General features: G+C 42.9%; 2 protein-coding genes and 2 long non-coding RNA genes across 4 annotated transcripts; all 4 read left to right on the forward strand.

Annotated features, from left to right (window-relative positions):
* The first annotated feature begins 89 nt into the window (after positions 1-89).
* LOC123484528 lies at positions 90-5714 on the forward strand. Its single transcript, XR_006658565.1, has 5 exons — positions 90-147; positions 674-718; positions 835-888; positions 1343-1396; positions 5678-5714. It is a non-coding gene; the product is annotated as an uncharacterized LOC123484528 (long non-coding RNA).
* LOC123484529 lies at positions 5714-6673 on the forward strand. Its single transcript, XR_006658566.1, has 4 exons — positions 5714-5732; positions 6166-6219; positions 6454-6507; positions 6644-6673. It is a non-coding gene; the product is annotated as an uncharacterized LOC123484529 (long non-coding RNA).
* Positions 6674-6678: 5 nt separating this feature from the next.
* LOC123484531 (collagen alpha-1(I) chain-like) lies at positions 6679-9385 on the forward strand. The gene is made up of 8 exons (XM_045214992.1): positions 6679-6687; positions 6831-6884; positions 7259-7303; positions 7650-7703; positions 7988-8086; positions 8368-8412; positions 8941-9039; positions 9296-9385. The coding sequence occupies exons 2-8, from the start codon at positions 6843-6845 to the stop codon at positions 9383-9385; spliced, it is 474 nt and encodes a 157-aa protein (XP_045070927.1). The 5' UTR covers positions 6679-6687; positions 6831-6842.
* Positions 9386-9418: 33 nt separating this feature from the next.
* Positions 9419-26659, forward strand: LOC121586558 (collagen alpha-2(V) chain). Its single transcript, XM_045214993.1, is given in 37 exon segments — positions 9419-9438; positions 9867-9933; positions 10214-10267; positions 10370-10468; positions 10665-10718; positions 11628-11726; positions 11968-12021; positions 12441-12494; positions 12625-12678; positions 12791-12844; positions 14423-14467; positions 15321-15419; positions 15626-15733; positions 15923-15976; positions 16283-16336; positions 16571-16628; positions 16782-16834; positions 17246-17407; positions 17586-17639; positions 17771-17932; positions 18132-18239; positions 18422-18529; positions 18745-18798; positions 18880-18987; positions 19327-19380; positions 20430-20451; positions 20454-20536; positions 20693-20746; positions 20843-20950; positions 21201-21229; positions 21231-21305; positions 21402-21601; positions 21936-22132; positions 22465-22503; positions 22505-22708; positions 25661-25742; positions 25745-26659. Coding segments are annotated over 37 exon segments (3045 nt in total). The 3' UTR covers positions 25807-26659.
* Positions 26660-26862: the final 203 nt, after the last annotated feature.

A 26862-nucleotide genomic window follows, 5' to 3' on the forward strand; every position in this document is an offset into this window, starting at 1 on the left:
TGTGGTCACCAGTGAAGAACTTCCACACCGTGATAAGGAATGAAGAATGACTGTCCTCCTCTCTCCCCCAGGGCCAGCTGGTCTCAGATGGCTGCAGGCTTCGGTGAGAAATCAGCTGGGATGATGGGGTTGATATCTGGCAACAGGGTGAGTTATTATTAAATCAGCTGGGATGATGGGGTTGATATCTGGCAACAGGGTGAGTTACTATTAAATCAGCTGGGATGATGGGGTTGATATCTGGCAACAGGGTGAGTTACTATTAAATCAGCTGTCCTATACTAAAAAGCCCCTGACAACCTCAATGACTGGTAGTCCTTGCTAAGTGTGTGAGTCCATGGGCAGTAGATTGTAAACAAGGAAAACATACGGTAGCATATACACCACAGGGGGCTGGTGGCACCTAAATTGGGGAGGACAGGCTCATGTTGATGGCTGGAGCAGAATTAGTGCAATGGTATCAAATACATCAAACACATGGTTTCCATTCCATTTGCTCCATTCCAGCCATTATTATGAGCAGTCCTCCCCTCAGCAGCATCCTGTCTTATACATTGTCTTTGGCGGGTTTGATTGAACGACAGTTAATTTACGTTTGTGCCTACATTACTATTTACTCATTACTCATTACTCATTACTCTGTCTCTGTATGTTGTCTCCATGTATATTTTAGGGTGAGGCAGGACCAAGAGGGCCTCCTGGACAGCCTGGTCAACCAGTAAGTCAAAGATAGCCGACTATATCTACCTTTCAGACATCAATTCTTACTGGAGATCATTTCTGTAACTCAACAGACAGATATGTGATGCTTTCCTTTTCACCCCTGTCTCGTAGGGCCCTACAGGGGGACAGGGTGCCCCAGGAGACGTTGGAGACCCAGGATCCATGGTAAGAACCAAGCACAATCTCTGCATCAGACATCTCTCTGATGTTATTTTGACTGGGTTTGAATCCTGGTAGCCTACATGCTTGAAGACTGTTAGTCCATTGAGCTAAAGCAAAAAATATTAAAATAAATGTATGTTTTAGTCAAATATTATATCTGTTTGAGCTTCTTGAGGTCTTGCAGTCTGTTCCGCCCCCTACCATCCATTCAAGAAAAAAATCATCCCGCGACTGAATCGGCTGAATCTAATCTTCCTGTCCTAGGCATTAGCTCAGGGAGCTAACGCAAGTCTTCAGTTCTCAGGCAAAGTTATCATCATCACACCAGCTTGGATCACTGAACTACCTCCGATACACTCTCACACACCGTATCGAGGTGTTACACTAAGATCTACAAGAGCCTTTGCTCAAAATGTTTTATTGACTGTGTGTGATTTGACATGTTGTTTTTACACAGGGCGGCTTTGGTTACAGAGGACCTGAGGGCCCACCAGGAAAATCAGGACCAGATGTAAGTACTCTACACTCGACCAGACATAGGCCGTGTCCCAAATGGTACCCTATTCCCTATATAGTGCAATACTATAAACCAGGACCCACAGGGCCAGTGGCGGGGAACAACCCGCATTAGACATAACGTCTTCTGAGTATGAATGAGCCCAGTATGTTGATATTGGTAGGCTTTCTGCATATGTTCTAAACAGTGTGTAGTATGATTAGTACACAGTATGTAGTTTTAGTAAGTAGTACACAAGACAGATTTCAGACACGGCCATAGACCATGGTTGCCACTTGCCACTGATCAAAACAGATACAAATGTTATGTAAGTGTAGTGTCTTGTTGCTAATGTAGATTACAGCATTGCTGGTAGTTCTGCATATTTTATTCAATAGGCGGCGGTTGAAAAACGTGCTAGTGTACGCTACACTAACACCGATACCTTGGTGTGTCTAACGTGCTAGTGAAGGCTACACTAACACCGATACCTTGGTGTGTCTAACGTGCTAGTGAAGGCTACACTAACACCGATACCTTGGTGTGTCTAACGTGCTAGTGAAGGCTACACTAACACCGATACCTGGTGTGTCTAACGTGCTAGTGAAGGCTACACTAACACCGATACCTTGGTGTGTCTAACGTGCTAGTGAAGGCTACACTAACACCGATACCTTGGTGTGTCTAACGTGCTAGTGAAGGCTACACTAACACCGATACCTTGGTGTGTCTAACGTGCTAGTGAAGGCTACACTAACACCGATACCTTGGTGTGTCTAACGTGCTAGTGAAGGCTACACTAACACCGATACCTTGGTGTGTCTAACGTGCTAGTGAAGGCTACACTAACACCGATACTGTCACGATCGAAGGAGGAGGACCAAGGCGCAGCGTTGAATGCAAACATACTTATTTATTCAATGATTACACGAACAAAACAACAAACGATAACGTGACGTCCTCGGTCTAACACAAACCACACTGGAACAAGATCCCACAACCACTGTGGGAAAACAGCCTGTCTAAATATGGTTCCCAATCAGAGGCAACCAGCAACAGCTGACACTCGTTGCCTCTGATTGAGAACCACTCTGGCCAACATAGAAATACAACAACTAGCATACACAAAGGAAACTCACACCCTGCTCAACATACAAGTGTCCCCAGAGCCAGGGCGTGACAGATACCTTGGTGTATCTAACTCTGCCCTAACATGCCATGTTGTGTGTCATTAGCTAGTTTTTTTCTAACCTTTATCAGAGATGGTAGAATGCCACGTGTCAATCAACCATCTAGACTCTTAGACAACACTAAACTGCCTAACCTGGAAGCGAAAGAAATCCACACCTGTTGAGACGAGGTGCTGGCTAGCGGAGTAGAACACTTGGAAAAGAAAAGGAGAGCCGTACACACTAGGAGCTCAGATGCAATCATTTTATAACCAACGTTTCGACAGACAAACTTTCTTCATCAGGGTATAATGACAAACACTGCGGGTCACTAGTTTATATGGTTTCAAAGGACACACACAGGGGTCTGCAATCATGGCCGAGTGTGGCTTGATATCATTGGTTAATTTACAATATTTATAGAACATATAAAAACATGAATGGATAGCATACGATCATACAGTGGGGAAAATAAGTATTTAGTCAGCCACCAATTGTGCAAGTTCTCCCACTTAAAAAAATGAGAGCGGCCTGTGATTTTCATCATAGGTACACGTCAACTATGACAGACAAAATGAGAAAAAAATCCAGAAAATCACATTGTAGGATTTTTAATGAATTTATTTGCAAATTATGGTGGAAAATAAGTATTTGGTCAATAACAAACGTTTCTCAATACTTTGTTATATACCCTTTGTTGGCAATGACACAGGTCAAACGTTTTCTGTAAGTCTTCACAAGGTTTTCACACACTGTTGCTGGTATTTTGGCCCATTCCTCCATGCAGATCTCCTCTAGAGCAGAGATGTTTTGGGGCTGTCGCTGGGCAACACGGACTTTCAACTCCCCTCCAAAGATTTTCTATGGGGTTGAGATCTGGAGACTGGCTAGGCCACTCCAGGACCTTGAAATGCTTCTTACGAAGCCACTCCTTCGTTGCCTGGGCGGTGTGTTTGGGATCATTGTCATGCTGAAAGACCCAGCCACGTTTCATCTTCAATGCCCTTGCTGATGGAAGGAGGTTTTCACTCAAAATCTCACGATACATGGCCCCATTCATTCTTTCCTTTACACGGATCAGTCGTCCTGGTCACTTTGCAGAAAAACAGCCCCAAAGCATGATGTTTCCACCCCCATGCTTCACAGTAGGTATGGTGTTCTTTGGATGCAACTCAGCATTCTTTGTCCTCCAAACACGACGAGTTCAGTTTTTACCAAAAAGTTCTATTTTGGTTTAATCTGACCATATGACATTCTCCCAATCCTCTTCTGGATCATCCAAATGCACTCTAGCAAACTTCAGACGGGCCTGGACATGTACTGGCTTAAGCAGGGGGACACGTCTGGCACTGCAGGATTTGAGTCCCTGGCGGCGTAGGTGTTACTGATGGTAGGCTTTGTTACTTTGGTCCCAGCTCTCTGCAGGTCATTCACTAGGTCCCCCCGTGTGGTTCTGGGATTTTTGCTCACCGTTCTTGTGATCATTTTGACCCCACAGGGTGAGATCTTGCGTGGAGCCCCAGATCGAGGGAGATTGTCAGTGGTCTTGTATGTCTTCCATTTCCTAATAATTGCTCCCACAGTTGATTTCTTCAAACCAAGCTGCTTACCTATTGCAGATTCAGTCTTCCCAGCCTGGTGCAGGTCTACAATTTTGTTTCTGGTGTCCTTTGACAGCTCTTTGGTCTTGGCCATAGTGGAGTTTGGAGTGTGACTGTTTGAGGTTGTGGACAGGTGTCTTTTATACTGATAACAAGTTCAAACAGGTGCCATTAATACAGGTAACGAGTGGAGGACAGAGGAGCCTCTTAAAGAAGAAGTTACAGGTCTGTGAGAGCCAGAAATCTTGCTTGTTTGTAGGTGACCAAATACTTATTTTCCACCATAATTTGCAAATAAATTCATTATAAATCCTACAATGTGATTTTCTGGGGAAAAAAATCTCAATTTGTCTGTCATAGTTGACGTGTACCTATGATGAAAATTACAGGCCTCTCTCATCTTTTTAAGTGGGAGAACTTGCACAATTGGTGGCTGACTAAATACTTTTTTTCCCCACTGTAGATATAATTTGGCTACATAGGCCTACAAACATTTACAATTAATAGCTAAATCACAATAATTACAAGAATGGCTTCAGATCAAAGTCTACGTTGAGACCTAAGGGAGAAAGGGTCTTTAAATTAAACACTAAACTGCCTAACACACCTTTGTTCAGGATTATACAATGGGTGGGTCTAATCCTGGATGCTTATTGGTTAAAACCGCATTCCAGCTATTGTCTATTCCGCAAGTTACCACCGGCTAAATCTATAACGTTGAAATGCCTATTTACTCTGTTCCATCTGACTGTGCAATCCACTGTCTCATTAGCCCAGCCAGATAATTTATATATTAGATCTACACTGTAAAAAGAATCTAGACATTATCTCCCATTTCTTTTAGACTAGCATTTGGTTTTCAACAGCGGAGATTTGTAATAACCTTGCTGTCTGTCTCTCTGATATTTGCAACATTGTTTCAATATTGAAATTCGATCTCTACCTGTCCTATGAACGTGTCGGGAGTCCGGACGATACAGACAGGCTGGCTGCTTTTCTCAGCCAATTGAAATCATGAATCGGCATCAATGTTATGGACATAAACAAAGAAATGTCAATAGAAAAACAGGAAATGCAGCTAGTTTGCTGTCATTCCAGCTTCAATTTGAAGTGATTAAAAAAGTGATAATGCCCTCGAAGCCGGTGTTTGGAGGATATATTGGCACTGTTTGCCGGCCCGAGACGAATCGTGCCAATATATCCTCCAAACACCGGCTTCTCGGGCATGATCACTTAAGCGAACCCAAAATGGAGACAATTATTTTGTTAAAACCTTTGTTCTACATCAACCTTTATTGCATTGAACATTTAGTCTTCCACATCTATCCAGAATCAGTTGGAGTCCTATGTTGAAGTGCTGTTCATCTGTTGAAATGCTGTTTGTCTTCCTGCCTGAAGTAATGTTAATCTGTTGAAATGCTGTTTGTCTAACTCTGAGAGGGTGAAAACTACAACAATTTGTTAACTACCTGTACTGTAATATCTTCCAGCAACTGAGAAGGTCATGTGATGTTTTCCCTTAACAGGGAGAACCTGGTCCAACCGGAATAGGCGGAGAGAAGGGGAGCCACTGGATCTGCCGTAAGTAACAAACTATCATCCAAAGTTCACACAACCAACTGTCTGTCAGCCTTCAAACAACCAATTATCACTGTTCTATGCATGAAATCTCTTTCTCTGTCACTGTAAATCGAATGAGTGTCGAATACAAAGGCATTCACAAAAACACAATTACACACTTCTTTTGTGATAGACATTTCATGATTTTGATTATATCACTTCAAACAATTTCCATGTGAATAGAGTGAGATATAAGACACTGTGGATAGATGCACTTTATTTTCCCATCCACTCCCATACAACTTTAGAAAACAGGTACCATCGCCTTCAACCTAAACTGGAATGAAACCAATGAACAACAGTCCACAATTAGAATAGACTATTGTTTTAAGGGGCTACTGTATGTACTTATACATGTGATAATAACACAGTGATTGAATGTGGTGTTTTCCAGGGTGCCAGAGGTTTCCCAGGACTGCCAGGTCACCCTGGACTGAAGGGCCTTAAGGTCAGCAGCAACACATGGATGATCACAATGCTCATATCTAACCTCCATCTTTTAATTTGTGACAAATCTATATCAGATCATTAAAAGTGTGACAATGTACTGTAGTTTGAAGCATGGCTGCGTGTACATTATTAAAATAGTTTACTTCGCACTGTGCTGTTATGAACTCCTGTGAGATTTGTTAGAGCCAAAACAGACCTGATCAGAACTAATTAACTAATGTCTTATCAACAGGGTCATACAGGTCTTCTAGGAGCGAGAGGTCAATCTGGTGCTGCTGGGTCAAAGGTAAACTCATCATCATGTATAATTTTATATTCGTCCCTGCTCCGCAAGATTAGTATCTAAAAATGATCTGTTTCCGTATTGCTGCGTATACCGTGACTCTCTTTCTCTGTGTGTGTGTGTGTGTGTTATTTTACAGGGCCCATCAGGTACTCCTGGTGGAATGGGGCCCCTGGTGCTGCGGTAGGTCATAATCAATTAGTTCATCGATAATAAATGATTACATGATTGTAATACCTGTTACTAGTACACACTAATATCTCTAAATACGCTGATATGTTTCCAATCTGATAGTGAGGGAGTGTAATATTATGTGTATATGTTAGGGTCCAGCAGGAATGCAAGGGGAGAGAGGAAGGAGTGGCCCAACTGGACCTGTGGTAAGAGAGATATGACTACCTCTGACCTCTGACCTATAAGTCTACATTACACAACTCCATCTCTTCAATCCATTGATTGCCCACCTGAATTCAATTGATCTGAGGCATGAGGCATCACTGATTTATATGTAGGTTCAAAGTCATAACAAAATGTTTTGTTTTAGCTTATCAGTGACACACGTTGTAACCTTTGTTTTTATTTTTTATTTATCCAGGCGAGTCAATTAAGAATCAATTCTTATTTACAATGACGGCCTGGTTTACAATGACAGCCTATGCTGCCACTGTCCTCCTATGCTTATGTGCATTGATGATGAGTTGATAGAGTTGAATTTGTCAAATCCTCTTTCAGTTGTGCATCTCTCTCCATACAGGGGAAACGTGGTGAATCTGGACATATTGGGAAAGCAGGACCACAGGTAAGACCTCTAACATCCAACAAAACATCACCCTTCATATCAAATTATTATGATACACAAATCAGTATTACACATGCAACAAAACAAATGAAAAGCAACACTGTATCTACTCAAAATACACTATTTTCCTGAAAGCCAGTCAAAAAAGTGTTATACATTTACAAATCAACAGTGATGTTAACTGGGCAAAAGTGATGTTGCCAGTAGTTACCAACACCAAGTGTGTGTCTGAAATGGCTCCCTAATTCCTATATAGTTTCTATATAGTGAAGGGAATAAGGTACCATTTTGGACACAGCCCCAGGTGTGGATGACATGTAGCCTACTGTATGTGATGTGATTCTAGGGTCCTATGGGGATCACTGGAGCTCCAGGATTCCCAGGTAGTCCAGGTATAAAGGCGAGTACTGTACATTCTTTATTATACTTTGATGGACTACAGTCCTCTTCTTCTTACCAGCCATGTACTAAAGATTAGTGACTCAAACGTATAACCCAGTGCTTCCCCTCAGAATTAAGTTAATTTTGAAACTGACCCATTCGGATTACTCTATTTCGATAAAGATCTTTATATGAGGGTGTTTTTATAAGGGTGTTTTATTCAGTATGAGCTATGCATCTGTTCATCAACGGTTGATTAGAGTGCATGTAAACACACTCTGACTGTGACACTGTTGTCTCCAGGGGCAACCAGGGCCCCCAGGAGCACGAGGGACAGGGGGCCAGCAGGGACCAAGAGGGGAGGCCGGACGCGTGGGATTGGCTGGAGCTACGGGCATTCAGGTGTTTGGCTAATTCATGATGCTAATAATCTCTACACCTATGGTAACTGTACTGTCAACAACTCACCACTTCAGGGTGTAGATTGATTCACTGAAAATGTAGCTGAATCTGGTTTCTGATTGAAAGGTCCATTAAAAGTAAATTCCAATGTAATTTACATTTGAATGACATTATAAATGACACTGTAAATGTACAATATTTTATGCTTAATTAACTGACTTGTCTGGTTAAATAAAGTTTCAATAAATGACTTAAAAAACATATTTTGTTGATTTCTGTAGGGTCCAACAGGGACAGAGGGTGCTGTCGGAGCCAAAGGACCATCCGTATGTACAACTCCACCCACTTTCACACTCTCCATCTCTCCTTGTTCATCTCTTTGTTCATCTCCTTGTTCAGCTACTCCCTTCTCCTCCCCTCAACCTAATGTATCTCTCACCTTCCACTCACCCAAATATTAAAATCTGATTATTTATTGTTCAACAATGTAATATCATTGACAGTGTGTAATAGGGTGTTGGACCCCCACATGCCGTGCTGTCTGGACAGTAGACTACAGCCCCTCCTGTTAGAATGGGCCCTGGCACAGAGTCACAGAGACAGTAGACTACAGCCTGTCCTGTTAGAATGGGCCCTGGCACAGAGTCACAGAGACAGTAGACTACAGCCTGTCCTGTTAGAATGGGCCCTGGCACAGAGTCACAGAGACAGTAGACTACAGCCTGTCCTGTTAGAATGGGCCCTGGCACAGAGTCACAGAGACAGGACAGGCTACAGAAAAGTCATGCATAGATATCAATGGGTGAACACAGGTTAGATACCTGTTTTAGATATAATGATGATTTCTACCTCAGGGAGCTCCAGGTATCCAGGGTCTGACTGGACTGCTTGGCCCCGCGGGGCCCCCCGGACCACAGGGAACCACTGGACTGCCCGGGCCTAAGGGCCAACTGGTAAGAAATGTGTTGTTTAATTTTGACCACTCATTTCATTGATTGGATCAAGAATGGTTGTCAGGTCCCTAGTTTTGTTACAAAGGGCATATAAACTACTGCTGGTTTCCATGCTGCAGTTAAAATGCTATCATATGGCTACATGTTCATAACGGTGTCAAGAAAAGCTAGTTCTCAAACCTTAAGCTCGTACATTGTCAGTAGACCTGAAAAACAATGTCATGTGAAACATCTATCCATCATCTTCTTCTCACAGGGTGATTTGGGCATTACCCGATTCAAAGGAGAGGCTGGATTCAAAGGAGAATCTGTAAGATATACAACCTGTCATAATGAATCTCACTAATTCCATGGTGTGATATTGTACAGTAGCAACCACATGCATTTGTTGAAAGGCAGGTCATGCTGGCGCTGGTTACTGTCTGAATGGGGTGCATGTGTATCTGAGCCTTCCTCAAATGTTCAGCATGTTCAGTTCATTTATTTGGCCTTTGACAGAAATGTCACTTGCATTATCGAGCAATGAGTTAAAGACAACATCAAGGGTAACAACATTTTCCACTGGGCTCTTCCTTCAGTCCTGGGCTATCTTTAAAGTGATTGGTGCATGTTGAGCAGTTTGATGCTCCTAGGGACAAAGTAGTTTATCCACACCCAAAGTTGAGTGCAACAACAATATATTCATGGTGCTCTTAAAAGTCCATTCAGTAAAATATAACATGTTTATATGTTATAACACTGATGTATGATGTAGCAGCCATCTTGTTTGATTATGATATCATTGCAGGGTGCACCTGGTGATCATGGAGCGCTGGGTCCCATGGGAGAGGAGGGGAAGAGGGGAGAACGGGTGACTCCGGGGATTCAGGCACCGTTGGACCCAATGGAGAGAGAGTAAATCAGCTCTTTCACTCACTACAAGAACTTTGTCTGTCTGTCTTGTCTTTCTCTCGCTCTCTCTCACTCTCTCTCACTCTCACTCTCGCTCTCTCTCTCTCTCTCTCTCTCTTCTTCCGCGCGCTCTCTCTCGTGCGCTCTCTCTCTCTCTCTCTCTCTCTCTCTTTCTCTCTCTCGCTCTCTCTCTTTCCTCAGTGCATTCAATAACAGCAAAATTATTTGATTAAAATCAAAATCATTTAGCAAATTTTGATAAAAACCAATTTGTAATTTTCAGGGTGCTCCTGGCAATAGAGGTTTTCCTGGTCAGGATGGGTTACCTGGTCAAAAGGTAGGTTGATTTCACTTCGAATCCATAGAATAAGTCAGCCGGTGTAAGTAATTGAATAATAATATTATGCCATTCGAACGCCACACTCCATTCTGTGACCAGGGTGCCCAAGGTGAGCGAGGCCTGGGTGGATCATCTGGTGCCAAAGGTGCCGATGGTGATCCAGGACGCACTGGGGAGCCAGGTCTTCCAGGGGCCCGGGTGAGATAACACACCACTACCTCTCGTCAGCATTCTCTATGACAGAAGTATATTCCTTTGTGGTGATCGTCACACTTACGTTGATACCAGATGAAAAGACATGAGAAGTACATAAACAAAACCGGCAAAGAAAAAAGAGTAAACGTTTGACATTTCATCACTGAGTTGATTAAAATCCTCCCGTTTCTTTCCTCAGGGTCTGTCAGGCCTTCTCGGCTCCCAGGGTCCCGAGGGACAGCAAGGACCAATGGTGTGTGGACATGAGTCAGGAAATATATATACACTCCCATACCTATTTATTTGGACAGTGATGTTAAAACTTTTAATTTGGCTCTATACACCAGCATTTTGGATTTGAGCTTAAATGTTTTATATGAGGTGATTTCATACATACCGGTATCAGTTTTACCGTTTAGAAATGAGTGCACTTTATGTATCTAGTACCCCATTTGAAGGTGTCATAAATATTTGGACAAATTCACTTATAGTGTATTCAATTGAGTCAAAAGTTTAGTATTTGGACCCATATTCCTAGCACGCAATGACTACATCAAGCTTGTGGCTCTACAAACTTGTTGGATGCATTTGCAGTTTGTTTTGGTTGTGTTTCAGATTATGTTGTGCCCAATAGAAATTAATGGTAAATAATGTATTGTCTAATTCTGGAGTCACTTTTATTGTAAATAAGAATAAAATATGTTTCTGAACACTTCTACATTAATGTGGATGTTACCATGACTACGGATAATCATGAATGAATCATGAATAATGATGAGTAAGAAAGTTACAGATGCACAAAAATCACGCCCCCAAAACATGCTAAACCTCTCACCATTACAATAGGTTAGCATTGTGGGGGGGTTATTATATTTGTGTGTCTGTAAATTTCTATTCATGATTCATTCATTATTATTCGTAATCATGGTAACATCCACGTTAATGTAGAAGTGTTCAGAAACATATTAAATACGCAGGGGGGTGTATAATACATGGTGTTATCTATAGACAGGCCACAAGTGAACCTACCTCTGTTTCTCTCTCTCTCTCTCTCTCTCTCTCTCTCTCTCTCTCTCTCTCTCTCTCTCTCTCTCTCTCTCTCTCTCCTCTCTCTCTCCCTCTCTCTCTCTCTCTCTCTCTCTCTCTCCCTCCTCTCTCTCAGGGAGGAGGAGGAGAGGATGGGGGATCAGGGCCAGCAGGATCAGATGGTTCCAGAGGTCCAGCTGGAACCATGGGTGTAGTTGGACCAAAAGGCTTTACTGTGAGTAACCAGCACTTTATGGCGATTGTGTGTGTGTGTTCCTTTCCACAATATACAGTAGAATCAGCTCCATTAAACCCATCACATTTAGAATGATGAGTGAAATACTGTAGTTGTTCAATGCATCTACCATGGACCATACAATGTCAGGAGAGACACTTGAATGCCACTTATGTGATATAAGAAGGGGGAAACATTGACATGTTATTGATTGTTGATCATTGTTAATTTGTCCTCACAGGGAGACCCTGGTAAGACAGGAGAAGTGGGGACCCCAGGTGTTGCAGGACAGAGGGTCAGTACACTACACTCATCAGGGGTTCAAATACGATTTTGTAGGTGGCGGAACTGCCTCAAACTGGTTCATTTCATAATAGAAACTGGGTGGTTCGAGCCCTGAATGCTGATTGTATACCACGGGTATGACAAAACATTTATTTTTACTGCTCTAATTACGTTGGTAACCAGTTTATAATAGCAATAAGGCACCTTGGGGTTTGTGGTATATGGCCAATATACCACGGCTAAGGGCTGTATCCAGGTACTCCACAATGCGTCGTGCTTAAGCACAGCCCTTAGCTGTGGTATATTGGCCTTATTGCTTAAATAAATCATTTTCAGTTTCCATTCTATGCTCTTTCCCATTGTAAACTGGTAGAAATCTACTGTAGTACCTCACTGTCCACACTGACCTCTGAGGACTTTCTCTTACAGGGGGCTAATGGGAAAGCTGGAGAGATGGGTGCTGGTGGTACTGCTGGTCCAGCAGTAAGTATCTGATTAATATGTTTCAATTGAACGATACATACCAACACAGTTTAAACATTAAATACTGTATGGGGTTATGGCAAGCGTAAGCCGTTGCTGGTTTTCCCATCCATGCTTGACTTTTTTTTAGGGAGTTGCGGGGAAGAGAGGAGAGCAAGGACCTCCTGGTATGAATGGCTTCCAGGTATGCTGTTTCACTTGGTATTTATTGACCTTGTATTTACTAGAATAGAGACGAGTCATAGTACTAAACAATAAAGGGTAAATGAGAACTATAATGGTGTGATGTATTTCAGGGTCTACCTGGATCTGCTGGTCCCCCTGGAGAGTCTGGGAAACCAGGTGTTGAGGTACGGTATGACATCACGCCCCACTGTGACAGACAACAGCCTCTATTTACAGTTGATTTATTTACAGCTTATTTATGTTACATTTCAACAATAGATTATTTCTATAGATAATGAACTGAATTTTGTTATATTGATAGACACATTTTACATTTTAGTAGACGCTCTTATCCAAAGCGACTTACAGTAGTGAGTGCATACATTTTCATACTAGTCCCCCGTGGGAATCGAACCCACAACCCTGGCGTTGCAACCGCCATGCTCTACCAACTGAGCTACATGACTGGGTATGTGTGCCTTTGCCTGCAATGGACAAACAAAGGAACACATATTAACCAATCATACGTCTGCCAGCATAAGGAAACACATTCCCAATCAAATCAAATCAAATCAAATTTTATTGGTCACATGCGCCGAATACAACAGGTGCAGACATTACAGTGAAATGCTTACTTACAGCCCTTAATAAAACAACAACAAAAAAAGTGTTGAGAAAAAAAAGAGCAGAAGTAAAATAAAGTAACAGTAGGGAGGCTATATATACAGGGGGGTACCGTTGCAGAGTCAATGTGCGGGGGCACCGGCTAGTTGAGGTAATATGTAACATTCCGTTCATTATCTACAGTAAGAATCTAGAGATGTAACATGTTTTCCATTGTTTTTGAGTTGAGCTATAGCTATACAATGCTACTATCAGGTTCATCAACGTTTCACTGTTATTTAATGCTGCATTTACACAAGAAGCCCAATTCTGATTTTTTATTTTTTTTATTTTTTATTTTTATTTTTTTGTCATTTAGCAGATGCTCTTATCCAGAGCGACTTACAGGAGCAATTAGGGTTAAGTGCCTTGCTCAAGGGCACATCGACAGATTTTTCACCTAGTCGGCTCGGGGATTAGAACCAGCGACCTTTCGGTTACTGGCACAACGCTCTTACCCACTAAGCTACCTGCCGCCTGATCTTTTACCTTATTATTGACAGCAGGTTGGCATTTATTGGGATGACTAATGTTCTGGAGGCAGCTCTGCACGGTAGTCACTAGCTGGCACAGCCACAAAGTCATAAAATATTATTTTAAACCTAACCTTAACCACAATGCTAACCCTTTGCCTAAACCTAACCTTAAATTAAGACCATATTTTTGTTTTCATGAATTTTTACGATATTGACAATTTTGACTTTCGATCTGGCCCTTAAACGTCAACCTGCTTATTGGCAAAATAGCTGATCTGGTTGGTCAAAAGATCAATTAGAGAAAAAAGATCAGAATTAGGCTTCCTGCGTAAACAAGTTCAAGTTTATTTGTGGTATGCACACGATACACATGGTATACACAGTCCAACGAAATGCTTACTTGCAGGTTCCCTCTCGACAATGAGACAACAATAAGAAATAGTCAAAGATAAGAATACGAACATAACAAGGAAATTAGCTCAGTAGAATTGAATAAATGTAGCAGAAGTATAAATACAGGAAGTGTGTCAGGGAAGGGGATTGGAGAGCAAGGAAGGGGGAGGACGGGATTGAAACAGCCTGTCTGTTGTGTTGATTGAATGTTTTTGGTTTTGTCATTCCCAGGGTATCACTGGAGAGGGAGGGGCTGCTGGTTTCACAGGGCCAAGGGTAAGCCATTTTAATAGCTGCTTTATCTATTCACTTGATGCCCATTTGAATACAACCCGCAATTGTCACGTCTCCTCCCGTCGCTCCCCTCCGGCGCTCTGATTCGCCGGTCTACTGAGCCACCGGTCTGAGCGCACTACCTCGGCAACACTGGAATGGAAACCCAACGCACCCTAATCACCTCCAGCGCACCTGCACCTCATCATCACCCCTATTTATCCCTGGACTGTTCTGGATGATGTTGTGTGTGATTGTTTAGCTTCGTGTCGTTTACTCTATTCTTTGTTATTTCTCTTGCGCATTGTTTAGGTAAACCTTGACCTTGTTAATTCCTGCGTCTGCGTCCTGCCTCTTCGTGTACTCAGTACTCTTCACAGCAATAGGGGAAAGTAACCCTGCCCCTCTGCAGAGAAAATGTATCTTCCAACTGAAATCAAAATCATATTTCAAATTTTTCAATACAGAAATACAATTACCTAATACATAATGGAAACCTATTGTGTGGCAAAATGTAGTTTTTTTTCCAATGCAGTTTTGTTTCGTTCAGTCCTATTCTTCACTAGTAAAATAAGGTTTATAACTAGGGCACTGTGTTTTTGTTAATCATGTCACATGACCTAGATTTTAATCTTTATATAAAGCTTTTTCATCAAACTGTCCCCCTTTTTTTTATGTCAGCACCATCCTCTGACAATTGCTTTAATTTTTGGTCTAATTCTCATTTCTGGAAAAGGCTTCAAATCCAGGTCATGTGACATGATAACCAAAACGCGAGGCCCTGTTTATAACATACAGTGCTGTAAAGACGTTGTTGGTAGCTGACCAGTGGGTGATTGTATGATTGTATCGTAGGGGTGAGCGTGGCACCCCAGGAGAGAGAGGTGAAGTGGGAACTAACGGACTACTGGGGCCTAAAGGTATTTCAGGGGGAACAGGACCAGAGGGACCAAAGGTAAGTACTACATCACAAAGGTGAACTTTAAAATGTGTATGTATTTATTTATTCATTCATTCATTTAACCAGGTTGTCAAAAGATATCTCTTTCACGAGGGAGGCCTAATGCAGATTAACAATGTAATGATAACCTCAAATATCCATGGTATTTCCCACAAACATATGATATGAGAGTTGTTTTTGTGTGTGTTCTTCCCCCCCAGGGTGGGTCTGGGACTAAAGGAACAGTTGGGGACATAGGAGCCTTAGGCCTGCAGGGGATGCCAGGGGAGAGGGGTATCCCTGGTTCTCCTGGTCCTAAAGGAGATGTGGTAAGTATCTGTGTTGGAGGGGAAAATATCAACCAGAACTTGGTTAAATCCACAAAGTAACTCCAGAGTCCAAGACACTAGAAGAAACTGCAAGTTGTAACCCTTCAGAGTGTTGTATTCCATACTATAGCTGGGTTGGTGAGGGTTCATTCTGCAGTCCTGTTCTGCTGACCCTTCTTCTCTCCTCAGGGTTCAGTTGGTGAGAAAGGAGCCGAGGGTACTGCTGGAAACGACGGGCCCAGGGTGAGAGTCACCTTACACATACATATCTACACATATCTTTATGAGTCACCTAAATGGATTACATCAATGGATTTAAGCCAAAATAACATCTTAAAATGTCACTCACTCACAACAACATTTTGTTACATTAAAGATGAATGATATAATGTCCAAATGTAGTGACGTCATCATAACCAATTTTACGCCCTGGGTTGAGTGTAGTCAGCTTTTGATGCACACTCTAGTTTCATTGGTTGCAAAACCATAGTAAGTTGTTCACAGCAAGTTGTCGTATATTTGAAGTCCTGTTTGTTTTTCATTTGAAGGGGACTTCCTGGTCCAGTTGGACCAACAGGAGGCATTGGGCTCAATGGTAATAAGGTAAAGCGATCATCACTCAAATGTATTCATAAAGCCCTTTTACATCATCACTTGTCACAAACTGCTTTTATAGTAACCCAGCCTAGACCCCAAAGGAGCATCCACTATACCACCAACAGCACTTAGACAGACAGACTAGTTGAACATACACTGTAGCTGAGAACACTTATCCATATTAAGGCCTCAGTGCATACCACAGATACCCAGACAATATATTATATTTGTTTGTTTTAGGGAGAGGCCGGCCCTAAAGGGCCCCCTGGACGTCGAGGAGCGAGAGCAGTCACCGTAAGTACTGTGATTAGTTTTGTAAAAATTGACGCACGTGAAATTCTGTAAATTGTCTTGTGTACAATTGTCCCACAGTAAAAAAAGACAATTGCAACATACTGTTAATAGTTCTCATATACCTCTGTATTGACCTCTGACCCTCCATATGTTTTAGGGGGCTTCTGGAGAGCCTGGTCCAATCGGTGCAGTAGGATTCCTGGGCCTCCTGTGAGTGGCTTTCAAACAATGTTAAAGGACCTGTCATGCCAAATAGTGTCTGCTATGACAGGCCCCGCCCTGTTGTATGGTGTCCCTTGATGTTGTGCTAATTTGTCAACCTTGGCTTGGTGTTGTTACAGGCGTTGTCTGAACACATTATGCTGCAAACATCCTCCTGTATAATGTAGAATTGACCTTTCAGTTCTGAGCGAAAATGTCGTCTTGAGGCTAATGGGCCAAATCCAAATCCTAACTTTGATGTCATTGGGAAACTTCTGTGAACATTTCAGTAATGGTCAAAGTTAATAACCATTTCCATATAACCACATAGTAACCGTATCCATGGTGAGGCTTGGAAGTCGTTTTGCATGGTGATTCATCTGCCCAGTAATCGTGGTTATTGTGTCCGACTCTTCGCAGGGTCCCGATGGGCAACCCGGGGTCAAAGGTGAACCAGGAGAGGGGGGTCAGAAGGGTGAGGCTGGAGCACAGGGACCCCAAGGAACAGCTGGTAAACTTGGTTCACAGGGTCCTGTTGGTGTGACTGGACTAAAGGGGGCCAGAGGAACACAGGGGGCCGCGGTGAGTGAGTCGTACTGAGGGTTACGTATAACGGTTGGAGCACTTTACCATGGTATTTACTGTAGAAATAGACCTGGTCATGGTTACTCAGCACAGAGTATGAATGCTTTCCTAGGGAATTCACTGAATTTGTAGTATGTTGATGTTTTCTGATAAGAATTTCCTCTGTCATTTTCAGGGTGGGTCTGGTTTCCCAGGTTTCCCAGGGGGAGTTGGTCCAGCTGGCTCCGCTGTGAGTTAATCCAACTATCAACCAATCAAATCAATTTATACCTATGAGATCACCAATAAATGATTTCATAAATCATAGAACAATATAGTAAAATATGTTATTTTATTCACGTTGTCTCTCCACTCTTCCAGGGTGCGGTAGGGGCGCCTGGAGACATTGGTACCCCAGGGAAGGCAGGTACTCCTGGACTTAGAGGTGAGAATGGAGGCCCTGGGCGTGTAGGAGAGAGAGGGGCCCCGGGCCCAGCTGGTGCCCCGGGAGACAAGGGAGAGCCTGGAGAAGATGGACCAGGGGTAAATATGAGAGAGTTACAGAAGTAATCGTTTTACCTGTATTGCTTCATCTTTTGTTTACATCTAAAGTGGTTTACAGAGCGAGACGTCTCTGCCATCCTCCATTACTCTATACTTATTTTGCTATATAGCAAATATCTGAAGTTACCATTGGCCAATGGGATGGATCCACCTGTTAAAAGGTCTTTGTTTCTGACAGGGCCCTGATGGGCCGGCGGGACCACCAGGCATCTCAGGACAGAGAGGTGTTGTGGGCATACCTGGAGTCAGAGGAGAGAGCGGGATGGTTGGGCTCCCCGGTACTGCTGTACGTATGAGGCCTAGTCGATGGAACTCAAGTTCACATTCACCATTCATTTCTATAGCCTTGAGAGCAGTATCATTCTACCCAGAGCAGAGTGTTTTGAGTCCCAATCGAAGACTATACAGTACACGCATATACAATTTCCATTTGTGTCCTGACCAGTGATCTCACACTTATTTTCCCAGGGAGCACCCGGAAAATCAGGTGCCCCCGGAACTCGGGGAGACAAAGGTGCTGTCGGTGCAGTCGGGTTAGCAGGGGCAACTGGACCGAGAGGAGACCCTGGTCTTGAGGTATATCATTTAACTTAATTGACCCATGACTGTTCCTTCTGTGGGTTCAGTGAACCCATTTCCATTAAAGCCAACTGTGGATTAAAACTCACATACACACCTTTCATTCATGTGGGAACTATAATAGTTCACCTGAAAAGCAGGTCTTTACTGTAACAGAAGGATACTGTACTATACAGCACAGGTAAACTTAATGCAGCAGTCTGTCTTTACAGGGTAATGCTGGGTCTGATGGGGTACCTGGCAAGGATGGACTTATAGGAGCCAGGGTAAGACACAACTACAGATGGACAAGAAACTTTATGGAAATGTATGATCAAACTATTTCACCAGATAATGTCTGTCTGTAGGGAGATAGAGGGAATCCTGGTGCTGAGGGTCTGGCTGGAACTCCGGGGCTTCATGGCTCTGTTGGTCCAGTCGGCACCTCTGGTGTCCCTGGGAAGAGGGGAGACAATGTGAGTAACCTGGACATTGCCACAATGCCATTGCCATTGCAAAGTGAATTGCCACACCAACATTCAGAGCCTTCTAACCCTGAGACATGACTGTAGACTCTTATGGAGTTAGAGCTCATAGGAGTCTACAGTGTTTGAGGTCAAATCCAGTACAAAAATATATGCACTCACTACTGTAAATCTCTCTGGATAAGAGCTTCTGCTAAATGGCTAAAATGTAAAATGTAATGTTTCAGAGTTAAGGGCTGTCATGCTCTGAGTAGATGTGGCAAAGTTGGTAGTAGGAACCTAATTTCAGGTTGCTTCCCTTGACATTGGTTTTGTGTTTTTCAACACTAGGGTTCCAGAGGGCCTCCAGGACCCCAGGGAGAATCAGGGATCCGGGGGAAGCTGGTAAGAACACCTCTATTACATTTCCTACGAAGTAGAGTAAACTACTAGTGGTAGTAGTTTGCTTTTTGATTACTGAAGTACATATAAATTAGTGATGAGCACTGATATGGAAAATCTCAGTTTACTTTTTTTTACGGAACCAATACCGGTATCATATCAATTTGAATGAATAACATTGAAACAGTTGAATAACATTGCACTTCCATGGCTTTGTAAAGTTCAGACAGCTACTTGCTGATTGCCCATTGGGCCAGGTGTGTATGCTCTGTGGGCCTGACATACCCAACCAGTTTGAATACAATGGGAAGCCCGTTCCAAGTTTTAATGTCACATGGAAATGTCTTTCTGCTAACTCAAAACCCAACAATGCAATAATCAATAACAATGTATTACTAGAAAAAACACACAAGGAATAAGAAATATGAAATACACTATAAAGTAAGTAAGTAAGTAAGCATACTATATACAGGAAATATTTAAAAGGTCAGTTCCAATACCATATTTACATGTGCAGGGATACTGGAGTGAGGACGGTAGTAGATATATATAGGTTATTAGACAAAAGGATATAAATTCAACAGAGTAGCAGCAGCTTGTATGTGAGTGGGTGTGCGGGTGTGTAGTGTGGCAGCAGAGAAAATAATCTATGGCTTGGGTGGTTGGAGTCTTTGACGGTGTGATGGCCCATCAGCAGACAGGGACGTTAACTAAATTGAGAGCCTGTGAGAGGGTTCTGTGTCTGCAGGAACAGTCTTCTATGCTCTTTTACATAATAATACTAGATTAACAGCAAGGATAAACCGCTATCACGATATGCCTTGCTCATATCGATATCGAACTATATCGATAGCATATTGAATTATCGATATTGGTGCCCACCACTAAGATGAACCTATGCTACTGAAACAGTAACCTGTATCTATTGACATAGACCAGTAAGCCCACGTTGCATTCGCCTCAAATGAATGTTATGGAGAAGTTAGATATTCATCTGGATAAATCTGCTCACAGTAATTTAGCAAATGTTAATGTATTTATTTTTATCCTAGGGGCCTCAAGGGCCACAGGGAGACAGGGAGCCAAAGGAGACCAAGGAGAAAGGGGGCAGAAAGGACACAGAGGCTTCACTGGATTGCAAGGCTTACCTGGGACAAGAGTAAGGGAAAAAACGGCCCAAACGCTATTAAAAGGCATAATCTGTCATTTAATTTATGGAAAATCGTATTAACCTGGCAAAATCAATGATATGATGCTATGATTATTAATTATTGTCAGCCAATAACAGGCTAATTTAATGGGCTTCTGTTTGTAGGGACAATCTGGGGATGTTGGAGCTCGAGGAATTGTAGGACCTACTGGACAGAGAGTAGGTGCACTGAATAACCTGTTAATGCCTCAGTATAATGGTCCATTTGTGTGTACTGTTTGTTTCCTTCATAAACCCCATTGTGTTTCTCATCAGGGCCCCCCTGGTGTAGTTGGCCCCGCAGGAGGTGATGGACAAATCGGGCTGACCGGGCCCATGGGCTCCCCTGGATCAAGAGGAATAAGTGGAGACATCGGACCTCAGGTGAGACGTTAGAGACTATTAACCAGTGGTTCTGTTGTATTCTGCTGGTTGGATCCGCTTATGACTTTCAAATGGATATCAGAATAAACCAGGCTTTGTATGTTGATAAGTTGAATTGCTTGTCTGTAATGCAAATAAGTCATAAGTGACACATTCACAGTGTTTCTAATGTAAAAGAAGCCAACAAGCAGACATGGCATATCAAAGGACAGTAACATACCTGTTTTCTTGACTTCTCGCCTCTTCCCAGGGGCCTCCTGGAGATGATGGTCCACCCGGTCCCAGGGACCCCTGGCCCTCCCACTGCTGGGGCTGATATGTTCAGCCTTGGCAGCTCCTTTGACTACGACTACGGCGAGGACCAGGATGGACCACCTCCACCCCCAGAGTTTAACGGGGATGAATCAGCCCCCCTCAACCCCCTCCAGAGTCCAACTGGGACGACCCGGCCCCCATCCCCTCCAGAGTTCAACGAGGATGAGGCGCGTCCCAATAAGGCCTCAACCGTCCTCAGGGCAGACCAGGGCATCCAGACCACGCTGAAGAGCCTCAGTGGAAACCTGCAGAACATGAAGTGCCCCGACGGCAGCCAGGCCAACCCCGCCAAAACCTGCCAGGACATCAAGCAGTGCCACGCCCTTAAAAAGACCGGTGGGTCCACTATTCACCAACGACTGTGTGTTGTTTCTTTTCTTGTTTTTTAGTTGCTTTTTGTCTTGCCTATTCTTTACTCAAGCTTTTGATTTGCTGCGATGGGAAACGTTTTAGTTCACGGCCAAGTGTTGAGTTTCCTGCTCTTCCCCTTCAGCATAGAACTGTGTGTTAGTTTGGGTGATATAGATGAATGAATGTATGGATACACTTGTTTTGTGATCTTAACTTTATTGACAAGTGGGGTCAGTGTGTCTAGTAGATGATGAGGTAGCTGAAGAGATACTAAGCTGATGTGTATCTATGTTCTGATACTTGGTCTTTCCATGTCCAGGAGACTACTGGCTGGACCCCAACCAGGGAAGTACCAAGGATGTTATCAAGGTGTTCTGCAACATGGAGACTGGTGAGACCTGCATCTCAGCCCACCCCATCTCAGCCAGCATCCCTCGCAAAACATGGTGGACCAAATCTACTCCCACTGCCAGCAAACCTGTCTGGTTTGGAGCAAACATGAATGGAGGAACTAAAGTGAGTATATAAAATATACCCAATGTCTATTCAATGAACGCAAGTAGTATATAGATGATAGCTTTACATTGTGGAAACCTCTAAAGCGGCCAACTGCTTCTATGAATACACTAGCTACCATACTGTATAATAAATTCACCACAATACTGCTTTAAAAACATACATCCTCTGCTGCCTTGATTATATAGCAATGGAATACCTGGAGCTGTTTGTGAAAAAACCGTTACACCTCCAGGTGTATTTTTCTAACATTTATGTAAAAACTGAAATGTTGATGAATGTATACTAGTGTCCCTGTTAAATACTTGTGTTCAATAAACATTTGATTCCAGTTTAGCTACGGCAACAAGGAGGAGTTGCCCAACGCCGTAATCCATTCAGATTAGGCTAATCCGCCTGCTGTCTAAGGAGGGTGTCCAGAATGTCACCTACCACTGCAGGAACAGCGTGGCCGTGAATGACGGCGCCACAGGCAACCTGAAGAAGGCTCTGGTCCTCAAGGGCTCCAACGGACAGGAGGTCAAGGCTCAGGGCAACGCCCGCCTCAGATACACTGTCCTGGAGGACGGCTGCTCCGTAAGTCACCTAACTACCCGCCTACCTACCTATACTTACCTATACCTACTTCTACCTACAGTATACCTACCACCTACCTGCCTATACCTACAGTATACCTACTATACCTGCCTACCTACCTACCTATACCTACTTCTACCTACAGTAGACCTTATGAAGGTTTTCACCCCCCTTGGCATTTTTCCTATTTTGTTGCCTTACAACCTGGAATTAAAATAGATTTTGGGGGTTTGTATCATTTGATTTACACAACATGCCTACCACTTTGAAGATGCAAAATATTTTTTATTGTGAAACCAACAAGAAATAAGACAAAAAAAACAGAAAGCTTGAGCGTGCATAATTATTCACCGACCCAAAGTCAATACTTCGTAGAGCCACCTTTTGCAGCAATTACAGCTGCAAGTATCTTGGGGTATGTCTCTATAAGCTTGACACATCTAGCCACTGGGATTTTTGCCCATTCTTCAAGGCAAAACTGCTCCAGCTCCTTCAAGTTGGATGGGTTCCGCTGGTGTACAGCAATCTTTAAGTCATACCACAGATTCTCAATTGGATTGAGGTCTGGGCTTTGACTAGGCCATTCCAAGACATTTAAATGTTTCCCCTTAAACCACTCGAGTGTTGCTTTATCAGTATGCTTAGGGTCATTGTCCTGCTGGAAGGTGAACCTCCGTCCCAGTCTCAAATCTCTGGAAGACTGAAACAGGTTTCCCTCAAGAATTTCCCTGTTTTTAGCGCCATCCATCATTCCTTCAATTCTGACCAGTTTCCCAGTCCCTGCCGATGAAAAACCTCCCCACAGCATGATGCTGCCACCACATTGCTTCACTGTGGGGATGGTGTTCTCGGGGTGATGAGAGGTGTTGGGTTTGCGCCAGATATAGCTTTTTCCTTGAATGCAACTCTGCCTAGAAGGTCATCATCCCAGAGTCGCCTCTTCACTGTTGACGTTGAGACTGGTGTTTTGCGGGTACTATTTAATGAAGCTGCCATTTGAGGACCTGTGAGGCGTCTGTTTCTCTAGACACTCTAATGTATTTGTCCTCTTGCTCAATTGTCCACCGGGGCCTCCCACTCCTCTTTCTATTCTGGTTAGAGCCAGAAGTTTTCAGCTGTGCTAACATAATTGCAAAATGGTTTTCTAATGATCAATTAGCCTTTTAAAATGATAAACTTGGATTAGCAAACACAACCTGCCATTGGAACACAGGACTGATGGTTGCTGATAATGGGCTTCTGTACACCTATGTAGCTATTCCATTAAAAAAAATCAGCCGTTTCCAGCTACAATAGCCATTTACAACATTAACAATGTCTACACTGTATTTCAGATCAATTTGATGTTATTTTAATGGACAAAAAATTTGCTTTTCTTTCGAAAAGAAGGACATTTCTAAGTGACCCCAAACATTTGAATGGTTATATATACAGTGGGGAGAACAAGTATTTGAACAAGTGTATGCTGTAGTGTTAAGAGTTCCCTTCACTGGAACTAAGGGGCCTAGCCCAAACCAAAGAAAACAGCCCCAGACCATTATTCCTCCTGCACCCAACTTTTACAGTTGGCACTATGCATTGGGGCAGGTACAGCTCTCCTGGCATCCGCCAAACCCAGATTTGTCCATCGGACTGCCAGATGGTGATGCGTGATTCATCACTCCAGAGAACGAGTTTCCATTGCTCCAGAGTCCAATGGTGGCGAGCTTTATACCACTCCAGCCGATGCTTGGCATTGCGCATTGTTATCTTAGGCTTGTGTGCGGCTGCTCGTCCATGGAAACCCATTTCATGAAGCTGCCGACGAACAGATCTTGTGCTGACATTGCTTCCAGAGGCAGTTTGAGTGTTGAGTGTTGGAATCGAGGACAGATGATTTTTACGCGCTACGCGCTTCAGCACTTGGCGGTCCCGTTCTGTGAGCTTGTTTGGCCTACCACTTCATGGCTGAGCTGTTGTTGCACCTAGACGTTTCAGCTTCACAATAACAGCACTTAAAGTTGACCAGGGGAGCTCTAGCAGGGCAGAAATTTGACGAAATGACTTGTTGGAAAGGTGGTGCAACGTTGAAAGTCACTGAGCTCTTCAAGTAAGGCCTTTCTACTGCCAATGCTGGTCTATGGAGATTGCATGGCTGTGTGCCCGATGTTATATACCTGTCAGCAACGTGTGTGGCTGTAATAGCCGAATCCACAAATTTGAAGGGGTGTCCACATACTTTTGTATATATAGTGTACCTACCTACTATGGCTGTTTCGGTGACCGTAATACCGCCACACCGGCAGTCATGAGATATGACAGCAGTAAAATTCAGCGTGACTGTTGAGTCATGGTAATCTCCTCTTATGCACTCTGGACATGGATTACTAGTTCCCAACTCGCTAACGATCATCAGGTCACTAATGGCCTGGTACTCAGGGTCTATTGTCCCTCTAACCACTCTGACATCAATGCAAATGCGATCGAAAATCACATCAAACACTAACGGTGATTGAAAAAAATGTAATGACCGCCACAGCCCTACTACCCATCTATACCTACCTGCCTACCTGCCCGCCCGCCCAACCAACCAACCAACCAACCATCTACCTACATAAGTTGTTGAATGTTTGAATCAGGTGTGCCAAAGTTGGTCTGGGAAGTGGGAACAAAAGTATTTTAGTATTGAATATTTTATTATGATCCACATTCGCTAGTACTAAAGCAGCAGCTACTCTACCTGGGGTCCACACAACACATAAATCAGAACATAATACAGAACATTAATAGACAAGTACATCACAAGGACAGAACTACATACATTTAAAATAAGTAGACAAGCGTTTCATACATTTATGACTTCATAGTCATGTAACTGTGGTTCTGTCCTATTATTTACTTGTTTACGTTGTATAGGACAATGAGTTGAATTCAGAAGTATAGATATGTCTACTTATCCTCCTGTGTCCGCAGATATCGAATGGAGACTGGGGCAAGACTGTGATTGAGTACAGGACTCAGACGCCAGCCAGACTACCTATCGTAGACTTGGCCCCATGGACATAGGCAAGGAGGATCAGGAATTTGGCCTGGACATCGGACCTGTGTGTTTCTCCTAAACCCAACACACATGGATGGATTGATTTCTTTAACCCTTTGAGGAGTGCATTTTTTAGAACGCCATCCTCAGTTCTCAGTTTAAAGAGGCAATCTGGATTTCAAACATTCTTCAAGAATCAATGGCTATATATCATTCATTTAAAATATTGCCCCTTTAAGAATTAGGTTTCAGTTCAATAACTAATAATGATTAGACCCACCTGTTGTATAATGAACAACAACCCCTTGTGATGTCATCAATTAGAATCGGTTAGAATGTTGTCGTCCATTCTCCTCCAAAGGGTTAATTATTCCCAAGACTCTTGGACTACCTGCTGAAGCAATCAGCGTTGTACATAAAGGCCGGGCGGAGAAACATGTCCTGCCTGCTACTAAATTATTTATTGCATTTTTCCAAGATACAACTAAAGTTGTTAGTGCAATGGTACTGGTAGCAATTATTATTGAGGAATGCAGGTGAATTGTATTAGAAGGTAATTGTGACATAATGGAGTTTCAGGTCCTGAAGGTTTAAGCTTGTTGAAAACGTGACAATTTATGGAACTTAAGTTATGAGTGTCAGTGTTGTATGACGTTCCATCATACAGTTTCTCAGTGAATGCCACTAAATAGATATACTTTCACTTGATGTTGAGACAAAACAACAACAATTGTATTCCCTTTTTCAAATGTAAATGAAACATAAGAATGTAAATTGCCCTTCACACGTTTATTATTCCTGTTTATTGTTGATATTATTATATTTTCTTCTTTCGACTGATGGTGTTACACCCAATAAAATGAATCTCATGCCCTTTTCAGTCAATCTGGTTTAAGGTTCAGGACAGGATGAATAAAACATACCTTCCTATTCAATAACAGCATTTGAATTATGCAGGGTAACAACTTTGGTTTTAGAAGTGGGGGACATCATTTTATTTTTTTTGCAATTTCAGAATGTGGGAGGGACATGTCCCCCCTTCCCCAGTGAAAATTGCGCCCCCTGGAATTACGAGTTGGGGATATTTACATTTACATTTACATTTACGTCATTTCACCAATAATCCCAGAAGGAA

The sequence above is a fragment of the Coregonus clupeaformis genome, unplaced genomic scaffold (assembly GCF_020615455.1).
Source record: "Coregonus clupeaformis isolate EN_2021a unplaced genomic scaffold, ASM2061545v1 scaf0348, whole genome shotgun sequence".
Classification (NCBI taxonomy): domain Eukaryota; kingdom Metazoa; phylum Chordata; class Actinopteri; order Salmoniformes; family Salmonidae; genus Coregonus; species Coregonus clupeaformis.